Source organism: Sceloporus occidentalis, unplaced genomic scaffold (assembly GCF_023333645.1).
Source record: "Sceloporus occidentalis isolate IW3139 unplaced genomic scaffold, rSceOcc1.0.p SCAF_1, whole genome shotgun sequence".
Classification (NCBI taxonomy): domain Eukaryota; kingdom Metazoa; phylum Chordata; class Lepidosauria; order Squamata; family Phrynosomatidae; genus Sceloporus; species Sceloporus occidentalis.
Genome location: NW_028316981.1, coordinates 226,229,123 through 226,244,229, shown reverse-complemented (window position 1 = coordinate 226,244,229; position 15,107 = coordinate 226,229,123). Strand labels below are relative to the sequence as shown.

General features: G+C 37.8%; 1 protein-coding gene across 2 annotated transcripts in view; it reads left to right on the top strand.

The window, feature by feature from the left end:
* CNTLN (centlein) overlaps window positions 1–15,107 on the top strand; it is a 239,596-nt gene that overhangs the window by 148,829 nt on the left and 75,660 nt on the right. For both annotated transcript variants that reach the window (XM_089489430.1, XM_089489423.1), the window contains exons 15-18: window positions 33–571; window positions 4,677–4,839; window positions 6,789–6,861; window positions 7,802–8,022. In XM_089489430.1, the coding sequence (XP_089345556.1) occupies window positions 33–571; window positions 4,677–4,839; window positions 6,789–6,861; window positions 7,802–8,022 (996 nt within the window). The remainder of the gene's footprint in view (window positions 1–32; window positions 572–4,676; window positions 4,840–6,788; window positions 6,862–7,801; window positions 8,023–15,107) is intronic.

The following is a 15,107-nucleotide window of genomic DNA, read 5'->3' as shown; positions in this document are numbered from 1 at the left end:
AATGAAATGTGTTTTTCACTAATATTCTATAGGTTTTGCACCTGGAAAGAAGGCTAAAGGGGTTTGAGAAAGAGTCAAGAAGGTTGAAAGAAGTCAATGAAGGGTTAAATAAGGATAAAAGTGATCTAAAAGCCTTGCTTAAACAATACAGAGATGAAGCTGAGTCCAGGGAGAAGGAGCTGGAAATGCTACTGGAAAAGATCACAGAAATAAAGGAGGACAAAGCAAAGCTTCAACTAATGATATATGAGTTAGAGAGAGAGGTCACCTCTCTGAAGAGGCAAGTGGCAGAAGCAAACTCATTGAGAAAAGAAAATGAGGATCTGCTGAGTCAAGTGAAGCAATTGCAGAGTTCACTGGACAGAGTAAAAATAGGCTCTATGGCCACAGTGGAAACAACCTGTGAGCAATGTAGATGTAAGAGTACAACTGCCAAAGTTAAGTTGAAGATGGGAAAGAAAAAAAGCTTAGTGGAACATCACCAGTCTCTTCTCAATCAGTCCATCAAGGTTATGAGCGGTATATTTGAGAACTTCAGTAAGGACGGCTGGGAGGATATGAGTGAAAGCAGGTACAGCTCTCATTAACTTAGCTCTGTAGAGGGGACACTGTGCATATGTAAAGCACTAGCAAATAGAGATTGAATTTCAACTACTGTCGATTTGGTATTCAGAAAAAAGACTGTCAGACCCTTTGAAATATCTTGGGAGGTCTTGTTCTGAGTTTATTGACTGAAATTTGCATGCAAAATTAGCCACAACTGCATGAGTATTTGAATAGATGCCAGGAAACCCAAAAGAAGGCAATGCTTGATTTCTTCCAGTGATGCTATTTTCATGCAGTCATGAGGCTTGAAATTGACAGTTTGGCAGGTTGATTTAATTTGCTGGCCCTTTGCATATTCACCACTGACAGCTAAGGATTCCCAGACAAGCCTACGAAGTCGGTTTAGTTATCTTGTGACATGCCGACCCGGGAGGAGAAACATTTTTCCCCCTTAATTTAGTTAGATAAATTTTGAATGACCCATTTCAGCTTGCTACCAGATGTCTACAAGCTGTTTAACATCCTTTAAATTAAGGACCATCCACACTAATTATTTCATGTATGTTTTATGTGTAGTCATTGTACTAACTTTAATTGAATGATGGCTGAAAATTAGTTCTATAAAGGTAAGTATAACTGCATAGGGCCGTAGATGCAAAGTCCTCAGCAAATACCACTGTCAAGACTGAAAAGATGCTGCTTTACGGTGTATCTATAGGCTAAAGTTGCAAAGTTCCTACAGAGTGTTTTCATTTTATTCATATAATCCAGATACAAGTGCAGGCATTACCAAACCTCAGATCTTGCCCGCTGAGTTATAGAATAATATGCAGATTGCCTGGATAATATTTTTCCGAGTTGAAGTGGCTCATATATGTAGAAATAAAATCTTAATGATGTTCTGAAATTGAACGAATTTGTACTATTGCTTTGCATATTATTAAAGCCAAGTTGTATAGTATTTTAATCAGCCTAAAATTGTGAAAAATCCATTTTAGCTGCCAAATAAATTTTATATATATATATATATATGTGTGTGTGTGTGTGTGTGTGTGTGTGTGTGTGTGTGTAACTTGACGGTTTAAAATCTGAAGCAACTATATTAGCTTAGTCTACAATATAAAGAAAATGTTCCACAGGTAATGACATTCGTATGTATTTGCATGTTCACATTGAATATAAACCAGCTGATTTCCATCTGCTGGTGAAGTCTTCCACTCATGACAAAAGGAGGGGACAATTTGCAATGATTCTACCCCTACAACCAACAGTGCCTTCCCAAATCTTCTTCTAAGGATTGGTGGGCATTTTGGTGCAGATTTGGTTGGCTGCTTGTTGGATTCCACCCATTATCTTTATAACATTGCTAAAGAATTTTATTCTGGATGCAATTTGTTATCCCAGAAGTGTGTAAATTCTGTATATTTCAAATTTGTTCTGCAACATACGGTAATTAACCATAGTGGTCAAATTCTTCCAGAGAAAATAAACAATTTTTCAAATAACCGACCAGATACACAAGCAATACTGACCATTGTAGGGTGTCTCTTATGATCACTTCCATTTGTTCATCTAGCTGTGCCTCATGACAGTAATGTCTTAAGAACTGCAGTGGACTTGAACATTAATAGTATTATAGTTGTTAGCAATGCAGAAAACTGTTTTAGACATACTGCTGTCAAGCTTTGCTTAAAGAGGTGTCCCTCTACCTCAGTGGTCCCCAAACTTTTTCCAGCTACTGTGCCCTTTCCTTTTGGGTGATAACCCTAGTTCCTCCACCCACCCACTCCCAATGAGTATTTCTCAATATTAGGTCTAGTGTTCTATTGCATATTAAAAACATCTAATCTCAGTTGCTGCTCCATAGATAAAGTGTGGCCCGGTACAGACGGGCACGTTGCAGCAATATTGGGGCTCTATAGAGTTGGGCATCCAGAAGTGCCCAGCCCTAGTGACGTCACAGGTGCATGCACCCATCCACACAGCAGGCGCCACAGCTGTGTAGCTGTGGCACTACGTACAAACGGCTCTCAGCATAAACGGTGTCATAGGGCTGCATCGGAGCCCTTATGACGGCGCAAAAAAGGAGCCGCCTAGAGCTTTTTGAGTGCACATCTGTGCAGGCATATGTAGCTGCTGCTGCACAGCTGCGCCACAAAGAGGGGCAGCATTTCGCCGCCCGTGCGCCATAGATAAAGTGTGGTTTTAAAGAACACATTTCAGCAGCCAAGACTAAACAACCTTCTCATGTTGAAAAACTCTAAGAGAAAAGTAAGAGTGTTATAGTCAGCTTCTGTAACTTTCAGTGTCTCCTTTATTGTGATTCTGTGCTCCACAGCTTGCTGTGTCAGGGAGCTATATAAGAAAGATAAGTACCTGAAGGATGATGTCATATGATAGGAAGCCAAGGGTGGTAGAGCATACACTAATGGCTGGCTAGACATGGTGGCAAATTGCTTTATGCTCTGGTCCTTGTAAATACATCTTTATTAATGTTTAAATAGTATCCCTGTTGTTGAATGTTATATAAGTTTGATTATAAAACAAAACAATATTTCCATTGTACTTTGGCCTATATTCATTTGGGACAATCCCAATCTTTTGGTCCAATGAAAGTGTAGGAAATATCACTTGGAATAAAAAGCTGACACATGCTAGTGAATCTTTACTTTTCCTAACAGCTAAGAAATCATTTAAATCTGGGATATGTGAATGTACAAAAACTTGTTAGAGTGCAATATGTGAACTAGGTCACACTTCAGTTATCCAGATCTTGGAAAAGCTACTCTTTCAATGTACATTTTCATATTCAGTGTTCGTGTATATGTGTTCTTTCAAAATTTCAGGGAGGGGAGGGCAACAAAGGCCTGAATGTTAGTTGTTAATGGTAACTAGGGTGGCTCACTGAAACAAGGAGAACTTGATTTAAAAAACTCTCATCTGAGTTCCATTGATTCAGTGGGTTCACTCTAGTTAGAATTGACTAGATTAATTCCAATACATTTGTGTAAAGCCAAACGAAACCTGCCCTATAAATCAGGGTTCCCTCAGCAATGAGTTCCTGTCTAAGTTACTTTCAAGCTGTGTATAAAGAAATACCATATCTACTCATCTATAAGTCCAAAAATTTAAGCCCCAAAATGGGCTCCAAAATCCTAGGTGTGTGTGTGTGTGTGTGTGTGTGTGTATGGATCAATACGGTAATACTTCTCTGTGAGCCTTGGGAAAGCTGTGAAGAAGGGAGGGAGGAGAGAGAGGAGGGAAATCAGAGGTCTGTACCCCCCTTTTTGCAAGTCATCAGCTTTAGGGAAAGCTGTGGGGAAGGGATGGAAATCAGAGGTCTGTGTCCCCCTTTTTGCAAGTCATCAGCATTGGGGAAGGGAGGGAAATTGAAGGTTTGTGTCCACATTTTGCATGTCCAGACTGTAACTTTTGGGAGAGACCAGAGAGGGAGAAAGAGGGAGCAAAGTGGTGTTTCCCTCCATTTGTTACCTGCCCCTGAGTTTGACCCTTGACTTATCCATGGATCATATCAAAATCCATTATTTTGTCCCAAAACCTGTCCTCGACTTATACATGGGTATATGTACGGTATGATACACCTTTAGCCATGAAAACATCTATATAGTATTTTTAAAATTATGCATCCCCCTATTTAGAATTAAATGGTTCTCAGAATTTCCCCAGTACAGTCTGTTTCTTTAAGAAAACAAACCATATATGAGTCACTTTATTCTAGTTTTTAAATTTATTTACAACATTCAAGGCATTTACAACATGCAAGGAGTAGCAACAGTAGTTAGAATTGCTTATTATTATTATTATTATTATTATTATTATTATTAATTCCTTTCTTTATTCTTTTTTTTTTAAACAGGAGGGTCTAGTAAACTCTAAAAGGGATCAAAATAAAGTTAATTAAATCACCTATTTATTAGTTTAAAGACAATCTTTTTCATCTGAATTTCAGGTTATTGCATGACTGCTATGTGGCAGTTGCACCAAATTTGCATTTTAGTTTTTTGCAGATCTTGTGTAGCTGCTTTATTTGCTCCTTTATTATACAGTATGGAGATCATTAAATCCAAGGTTAATACATCTTTTCTTCTTTCCAAATATACTCTTCTTAGTGATTCTGAAATACCAGCTTCTGAAAACCAGAGGACAAAAATAGCACAGAATGTTCCAGTGATGGACAAAAGTGATCAACAGGAACAAAATAAGATGGAAGATAAGCAAATGATTCCGAATAGTATGTCTTTAGAAGGCCAGAACAAATTATGTCATATAAAGGTACACAATTGATTGCACAGCTCTTTTATTCATATTTATAAATATTTAATATTATGTAATAATATTTAATGGTAACTAAATTGAATAATATAAGGATCTGATGCCTTGTCCTAAGAGAGGGATGGGGAACTTTATCACTGCAGTGGGCTTCAACACGCCAAAAACCAGGTTAGAAAATGGGTGGGAATCACAAGTTGCTTCCAGTTGCAACATCTGGTTTTGGCACAGTGTTTTAGGAAGTTTGGGGAACACTGGAAAGCTTTGGATGTGCCAGGCTTGATTCATTATATCTTGGTAAAAGTTTGTAGGCAAAGGTAAACATTTGACATCACTTTTACTGCTATGGCTCAATGCTATGGAATCCTACAATTTTTAGTTTTGTGAGATATTTAGCCTTACCCTGTCAGAGAGCTCTGGTGCCACAATAAATATATATTTTCAAAATTTGGGCAAGCTCATATTGAAGCAGGGATTATTAATATGATATTCCTATGACAACTGATGAGAGAATACCATAGCTTTTAGCAATGGCAGTTAAAGTGGTGTCAGCTTGGATTATTTCTGCAGTAGGGATGCAACCTTAGACTGCTTTTGCAGTGAGAATCAACACATTTAATAAATACATATGTAAATGAAAATGAATGAATGGAAAGCCTCTCAATATCAAGATGATCTTTACTGGTCTGTACTTTTTGACCATTGTGTTCAGCCCCAAATAAAATAAAACAAAGATAAGATCTGGAAATGTCGAGATAATTTTTTATCTAGACCAATTACCTGTCTGTTGACGTGAGTTAATGTAGATATGGCCTACATGAACATAGTCCTCATTGCCAGTGAACAAACAGAGTGACAAACAATTTTAGTATGATGCCTAGTCATTTTTTTTGCAGCCTAACATTTGACTCATAACATTACCAAAACACCATATTTACTATTTTGTGGTACCTGGATGCTGTGCCAGTCCAGCAGCATCTCTTAACATTATTCATATGCTTGTATGAAGGATACTGACCAGAGACATGAAACAGTGAGAAAAATCCATGCCATTTACTTAACACATATGGCTCATCTCATGAGATGTTAGCAGAATATTTGAGAATGAACTAGAGAGATGTGGCCACTATACTGCTCTGGTAAGAGTTAGTTTAACGCTGAACCAAATTTAAGCAACATGTGGTTCTCAAATATTGTTTACATAATGTGTGACATTGCACTGGTACAGCAGGTTTTAAAACTGTTGTGCTTTTTGGTGCAACAGATCTTCAACCCAGCTTATACCATCAGACAAAGGAAGAAACAATGTGATAGCTGTTCAGTTTGACAACCGTTTCAGTAATCACGATACAGATTTGGTGGTTTTCCCCATGTTACTGTTTGTCCAGTTTATATCTGTATTAAAATCTGTTGTATGTGATCACATGATTCCTACAACATCCTCATGCTTCTTTGTGTGTATGAAGAAAGCTCTTAATACAACTTTTCACACACATACCCAACCCTCCAATAATGTTATGCTACTTCTACAACCATGATTGAATTTCTAGTGGATAATATAATATCCTCAGAAGATGTATTTTTAAACAAATATTTCTTAATGCATTGAAGAAAGGTCAAAAAGTATCTCAAAATGTAGTAAGTTATGTTGTGGTTGACAAATGATTGGCCAGTGAGTGTGCCCAAAACTTGCTCTTCACAAAATAATTTTTAAGCATTGGAATTTTTTTTGTACTCTTATTAATCTCATTTTACTTGGCAGTATGTCAACAGTATACAGTCTGATGTATTCACCGAGTTCAAGAAGTAAGTAAGGAAGAGATTTTTAAAAAGGTGTTACATATTCTAATTGAACTCTTGTTGGATGGAAGAGAATTTGCATTTTAAAATATCAACCTACTGTGTATTTGTACAAGGTACTTTTCTATACAAGTTGTTTTCTCTACCTGTAGCAAAACAAAGGTGCAGAAGTTGATCCTTCACAAAGGAAGAAGCCCCTAGATTCAGAACCCATCTCGAGTAAAGGTAAAAACGTTATAAACACATTAAATGAATTGCTGAATGATGAGTCAACATTGGTGAGTCAATCCCATTGTTTCAGAGGAACAACTCTAGTTGAAACTAATGACATTGGAAAAATGAGGGGGAAAAGTGAAAATGAGCTTGGCTTAGGTCCAAAAGAGACGGGCCAAATAAAGCGCCTTCTGGTCAGTTTGGGGATGTTTAGATGACGCACGCCCCCAAAGCGACTGGAAGTTGCACCGAGGCCACACCAAGCAGACAAGAGCCAGCCCTTTTAGGAATGGAATTAATTTGGTCCTGCCGGCTGTTGGGTTGGGACTGTGGCAGCATCCTGCTTCAGGAGCTCGCCATGCAGTTGCTGCGGTCCAGAGAGGTTCTTTCCAAGCTGTCTGCTTCAACCCTTTGTGAACCATCCATACTTGTGCTTTAATTCCACTGATGAGAGGTAGATATATCACTAAACTGAGTTGAGGATCTCCTCCCCACCCCATTTTTTGAACTGAGAGATTGCCAGAAGGAGCAAAACACTCCTTAAAGTGCCAGTGTTCTTGTTTTCTGTACGTCTGCCTTACTTTGAGCTGGGGACATAGTCATTACATTCTAGAGCAGTATAATAACTTGATTTGTTTTCCCTAGTAAATTACCCAGTGTGCTTTCCCATTTGCAGTGAAGATCATTTGAAAAGATATTATTTTCATTTCTAATGGAAGTCAAATGTAAGAGTAGTATATCAGTTGTGTAGAACATCTAGTTGATGTCTGTAAGAAAAAAGAAATAGAAATAGTGGTGTATACTTAACATTATATTGCAGCAGCTAGAAGAAGAAGCTGGAGTATGATTAGATTCTATAGGGCATTTTCTTGAGCCAAGGCAAATAATCAGTTTCTTCAAAGGCCAATAGAGGGTATCAAATTAATTGTTGATCATTGTGACCAATGTTTAGGCAACCGAGAGAAGAGAAGAGGTGTCACAATCCAGAAGTCTGGTTGTTCCACTTCACTCTGGGGGCGGATTACATCTTTGCAGCAACAAATAACTATTCTTCAGAATTCAAAAAGGACGGCAGTATCATCTCTCAAAAAATGCAGAGAAGTCAATAAAAAATTAACATCTCAGCTGCATGGAACCAAACAAAGGCTTGACACCAGCAAGCAAACAGTTCAGGTAAAGACTTATTCTAGAGTCAAAATGCAAGAGAAGTTTTGTGGGCCAATTAATCACAAATATAGGTCTGTTGGTCACAACTAGATTGAATTTCACCACTTCTTTTGTTACTATTAATCTGAAATTGCACATAAGCATGTTTTCTTTGCTCCAAGTGCACGAATGCATATTTGTGAAGAAAGTGATAGTGCATAGCACATACAGATGTGGTGCTCCCTTTTTGGCACTGTACCCTACAGTACATTTGTTTGTTCTTATCTAAAGTACTGAAAATCGTGCTTGTGTTATTTCTTGCCAGCAATTTTTTTGGACCCATAGTACAGTAAGAGTTCCCTGTTTAGGAGTCCCCTAATTACAGATAACTCTGCAGAATATACCCCAGACTGACAAACAAAAAATGGCTGGAAATGTATCTCCATATTACTTTGTCCTCCTGTCTAATAACTCTTTTCTCATTACTAAAGTGTCACCTTTTCTTTCTGACTATCCTTTGCATTGCCACAGGGAAGTATAGCATGAACACCATCTACTCTGCATTGTAGAAATATTGGATGAATATTAGTCTTTGTAGTAGAGTAATCCAATATGTATGTGCATCTATTTCGGTAGGAAAACTTTCTGCTTCAGCAGGAACTACCAGAGTGAGATCGTGATGTTAGGAGAAGGAGAACATACACATACAAGTTGAGTCTCCCTTATCTGAATGACCTGCCTGCTGCCACCAATTTATATATGTGACAAAGTGACGATGACCTTCTGCCACCAAAGTTATGGCAACGTGACTGGATCTCTCAGATGCCAACACAACGGGTCCTTCCAATCCCACCTTTTGGCACCAAATATATGTGACACTGACATTGCCGGATCTCTTAGATCTCTTCTCTATATCTTTTTTAGATCCTCTCACACTGTGCCTCTCAGAAACCGATGTGTCTTTTTTATTAATTGTTCTTATTACTCTTGATAGTGTATTTATTGTTAACTGTAAATTACTTTTATTTATTTATTTATTATGGTATTTATACCCTGACCTTCAGCCCTAAAGGCTATCAGGCCACTCTTTGATGAACACAAAGAAAATAACTTTATTTACGTTCAGAACATATGATTTTATCTTTCTTGATGGACGACTCATAGAATCATAGAGTTGGAAGAGACCACAAGGGCCATCCAGTCCAACCCCCTGCCATGCAGGAACTCACAATTAAATCACCCCTGACAGATGGCCATCCAGCCTCTGTTTAAAAACATATTTGTGAAATATGGCTCTCAAGCTTGTTGTTACAGTATGCAGGTTACTTTAGTTGTTACAAATGTACTATGTTTACATTCCCTCACTGACCTTGTTAACACAGAACACATTCCCTTAATACACTGTACTTTTCCTGTCCTTTAAAAGTTTCTTTCACTGAACTGGGAGTCTGAATCTCATCCATCTGAACTCTATTCCCAACTGCACCTCCTGGCAGTTTTTAAAAAACCTTCTTTCCTCAGCAGGCTTGACACACACTCCTCAGCACTCTCTGTCTCTCTCTTCCTTTTATATCTGCTCCTCAGGCAGGACCCCACCTTCTTCAGCCTGTCCCTGATTGGATACTACAGTGCTCCCGTGCTATAGGCGGGGGTCCTGTAAGCAGCTTCCAGCTTATGCGGAAGCCGCACAACAGGAGAGTGAATGGCGCGTGTGTTTGTGGACCTGCGAATGGGACTCGAGCGCAAACGTTTTTTGGCTTGCGTGGGGGGGGGGCATTCACATACTGGGACATTATTTTATTTAATTTATTTAGTACATTTCTATCTTAGCTTTCACTCAAAGAAAAATAGCACTCAAGGCAGTTAGCAACATCATTAAAAACAAATGAGAACATAAACTTTAAAATCATTATAAAGCAATAAATATTAAAACAGTGTAATGGCACGTTTGTCAATATGTGTCTTAATGTCCTTCCTAAAAGTAAAGTGTGGGAACTGATCACAACTCTGAGGTGGGTACATTCCCCAATTGGGGGAGCAATATAGGAGAAAGCATTTTCATCAGTACCTGTCAAACACACTTCTCTGGGTGATGGCATTCTGAAGGGGGCCTCTTAGGAAGATTTTAATATTCTGATTCAGAATATAGAGGCCTCTTAGACAGAGGCCCCTTAGATAGCCAGGCCCCAAGCTGCTTAGGGCCTATAATGATTAAAGCTGTCACTGAGCTGGGTCTGGAACTGGTAACCAATACAGATTTTTCAGCACCAGGATATTTTGTTGCAGGTGACCAGTTGTACATGGAGAGAACTGTGTCTGAGCCAGTCTGTTTTGTTCATTCTTCCCTCCTCCTATGACCAGACTTTTTAGAAGATGATTTTTGAGATAATAGGGATACTCTACTCTTGTTGAGAGTGGAAAACATGACACAATTTATTTTCTTGCTAGCTTTGTGGACAGGTAAAAGATTGGCACATTAGACAAAGGATATCCAAAAAAGTAATGTTCTCTAAACCAAAGGAAAATACTTAAAGTGGTTGCCAGAATCAAACCAAATATCTGCACAAGTTAAGTGCCAATTCTAATTTCATCTCAGCATCCAGTTTTAATTTTCTGCTTTCAGCTAGTTATGCTTAAGGTGCTTATTAGTGCTACCAAAGGGGAAATCTGTAGTTGAAGCAGAGAGTTCGGCTACATTCCAATAAAAATTAAGGAAGTATAATATCTCTACAGTCACTACAGGGAACATATGCATGTTAGAGAAAGCATTGTGTTTCTGAAAAACCAAGTGCTGAGTATGAAACTGTTCTAGACACAATGTTAAGGTGTTCAGTTCATGGTCAACAACATATATTTCCAGGTACTACCATCCTTTTATAATGTGGCTTTACCATTGCAGTATTTCTTAGCAATTTTGTAAAGGATTTAGGTGATCTTTCACATCTGTTTATTATAAAACTTGGATAATGTAGAGATAAAAAGAAATTGGAATTATCCCAGCAGGTTTAAAATTGTAACTGTTAGTAGCATTAGACAAACTTGCTCTGAAATGGCACACCTATATATGATTTACTCCCACTTACTTACACAATTATAACTTGGCTAGAGATATTTTTTGTGCCTAATTCATGACCCACACTCAAATGTGATACAATAACTCAACAACTGAAAATGTTAACATAATATGCACGGACAAGATAACCCTGTTGACTAAATAGAACTGAAGAAAGAGCTCCATTAACTGACACAGACAGATGTTCAGGCAGTTCATGCTTTATCATAATCCTCATAGGCTCTGGTAGTATAAGATCAGCCCTAGATTTAAGATTTAAATGTTCCAGATGTTCATTTTGATGCAGATTTTATTTTTCCTGCAGCATGAGGATTGGCAGGTGTCTCTTGGTTTCCTATATAATGCATGCACACAACCATGCACATACAAAGACTGTGTCTGTATGTAACTTTTGCATAGTATGTGAGATTTAACCCACCTTTTAGCTGTACAAGCTGGTAGAATGTCAGAGTCCATATTGCAATGAAAGCCATATGCCCCATATTTTTTTTACAATATTACTGTAGCGTGCCTGCACATTTGGGGCTTGGTCTGGAGTATCAGACTCATCATAAGTACTGAAGCAAGACCTTCTGTTTGTGAGCAAAGTAGTTAGGCTGTGCCATCAGTGTATAGAACAAACAGCTGGAGTTGTTACTTAATGTAGAAGTGATGGGATCTGATCTTTCAGGAGTTCCTTAGAAAAATATCATGGAAGAATTATTGGCAAAATTCAGGGTAACTCTTTTTAAAAGCTTGTTTTTTTCCAGCACCCCCTGTGTCTAATGGCAGTGCTGAAATTTTCATCACCAGATGTCTGCTTGGATTAAGATGTTCTCTGCTATATGTACGAGTAATGACAATTATACATGGGCAAGATGTAACATTTGCACAGCAAAAAAACGTAGAGACACTAGGGACGCAGGATTCAGTGCAAAACTGCTGGGCTGTGATTTAAATCAGCAATTACTGCCTTTTAAAAGTAGCGACCCAATTATAAAAGCCCCCCTATACAAAGTTACCCAGAATCCTTTATTTCAGTTCCCCTAGTGCTCCAGAAGTGGCAACACAGGAGTAATTGCATTGTTTTATAGGTTGCCTTTGACATCTGAAAAGGACTGAATAGCTAAGCAAACCTTCTTCATTTGAAGAGGTCGGGATGCAAAAAGGGGAACAGACTTGCAACCCACCAGGCAACTGTTTGCAACTCCTCTGGGTAGCACTACACAAAGGTTGCAAAGCAGTTCTTTAGGAACATTCCTCCAGATGTGTAACTGTTCATTCTTTTTAAAGCCACTGCTTGGTATTACTATATTTCAGCCTAAAGAATTCCTGTAATAGCGTTTTAAAATCCACTGCAGGCATTTTTTTTAGCAGTTCCAGTACTGTTAGTAATTTGTAAAATAATTTTGTTGTTGCCTGATGCTTTTTGCACTTTCCTTTGAAACCTCCTTAGCATTTCAGAACTTTTGATTGTTTAAGCAAGCAAACTTTTGCTTTAAGTGAGAATGTCTTTTTAAAAGACTGTTTTTCTTGTGTTATGAAAAGTCACCTGAAAATGAATTTACAAAACAATGAAGCCTGTCATAAGGTGTATTGTAATAATTCATTTTCTCCTTTTGCCACTTCATTGCATATCAGTAGCTGAAATTCCCTCACGTGTTAGGGAGATGAAAACACAAGACCCAGAATTGAGCTATGTAGATGTAGACTATAGGGTAAACAGTTAGGAGCAGGCATTGAGTTCCAAAGTCTGCAACACAGAATTTATGTGAACGTGGGCTAAACCTGCTTTTTGCTGCAGCTGAGGGTCAGTAGGCCTGGAAACAAATTTTACCTGTTCAGAGCCTGACTGGTTTCCATGTTGGGGTGGTGAGGAAAGTTCTTTCAGATCAGTACAAGGCGATCCAGGAGTGTTTTGCTTGGCTTACTGTGTAAGGTTCAGCCATTTCAAGCTCTTTGCTCTGGAGACTTTTTAGTGCTTCCTTCTTTCTGCTTATGGCAGAGTATTCTTTATTAATATAGATTGCTCTCTTGTGTGCTAGTGGGTGGATGTCCCTTGGTTTAGACTTGGGAATTGAACTAGAAGACTTACATGGAGGAGGGTTTCCATTGCAACTTCAAGATTCTAGTTAGGTTTTTTTTTTCATGTTTGGCATACAAAATAGGCCATGATAGAGTGAGAGATTTTTTTCCCATAGATTTGTGTTTCCGCGATCAAGCAAAATGCCTTTTATGTTCTACTGATCTCTAAAGCAGAATTGCTATTTAAAAGGACTTCAATTATTAATGAACTTACATAGGCTGCATGTTGGAAATGTACCCTATTCATAAATTAAAGCAGCTGGTTGGCATGAATCAGACCTGTCTGAGGGCTGATATTATATTCATTGTAATGCAAACTGAACATTGCTAGATGCTAAAAAGGTATAATGTGGTGAGGCAAGTGAATTATACTTGAATAGGGAGTGCTGATATTCAAATGTGGATAGTGTTTCTAGAAAACAAAGGTAATCCCCTATGACTTTCCCTTGCTAAAAGTAAGAAGCATAATTCAGCTAAAGTTCAATAGAAGGAGTCCAACTGCTTACAGTGGGAGAGTTATGCCTGTGCTATACTATTGTGCATTTAAATCATGCGAGCTTTAAATAATATAATTTAAATCACATTGCACCTTGTTTCATCCAATCCAATAACCAATATCTAATTTGTATGTAGTTTGTTCTTCATTTTAAATATGTCATTATTATTAAATATGGCATTATTATTTAAACATGGTATCATAGCTGTGTTGTATTTAATTTTTTAATTCTTTTTTATTTATGTCCCAAAAGCCTTATATTTTTAATTCTTACTTTATTGATAGTAATCTACACCAGTCCTTCCCCAATGTGTTGCCCTCCAGATGTTTTGTACTACAACTCCCGTGATCTCTAACCTTTGAGCATGTTGCACAAGGGTGGTGGAATTACAGTGCAAAATCTCTACAAGACGCTATAATGGGAGAGATAATTTGTAACAGACAACGTTCAATGTTTTTAAAATTTTAGACTGTATTAATTGTAATTGATGATATATTGTACTATGACATGGGTCATACAGTTTTATTGTGTGTGAACCGCTTTGATCTGAAGGAAAAGTGGTATATAAATAAAAAGTTTATTATTTATTATTATCAATGTTGGCAATTCCTATGATGTATATAAGCAGAGGCCTAAACTGTGAATAATTCTGGTGGATATTAGTTTGTGCAACAATACTTTCTTACCTCCCTACAGTCCTCGGTACTGCCCAAAAATCTCTTCCAGGTTTTGAGTTTAGGTAACTGCAGGTGTGGGGATTGTCCCACTCCCCCTTTCCATTAAACAGAAGTAGGACAAGGATACCCCGCCTCCTATATCTAACTGTAATGATGTTGCATTCTCTCCCCCCCCTCCCCATTTTTATTTAGACTAGGAAAATTCACAAGATTTTCCCTAGCTATTTAACAGTAATTATTCCATATTATTTTAAATTTAAGCATAGAATGTTTTTAACATTTTGAAATTGTTTAATTGCTTTTTAACTTGGACTGCTTTAAATTTTGTTAGCCACCTTGAGTCCCTGTACTGGGAGGAAGGTTGGATATAAATAAATAAATACTTTCATTTATTTAGCATATTTAATTATATCTGTTTTCTTAAGGGTGAAAAAGACCAGCTGAGTCTAGAACTTTTTTGTTAAGTTTAGATAAAGCATACATTCCAGAATTTCCCTTTTCTTTTTTCTAGAGAGAAAGCAAAGGGTTTAGATGGTACTAATCTTTAGTAGTGTTCTAAAATGGAGGCTTTAGGGCAGTACATACAATTACAGTATCCCTTCATTCATTCACGGAATGGCACAGAGAGCAATCCACTAGAGTTGGGTTTTCCCTATGTGCCAACCAATTCTATAGGAGCCCATGTTCTTTTCATTTACTGCTGTTGAACCCTCTCAGCCAGTTTTTACTATTCTGAAGTACCCTACTCAGCCAAACTAAGACAGGTTAAGTGATTAACTTCAGAAGTTATGGATAGAAGTA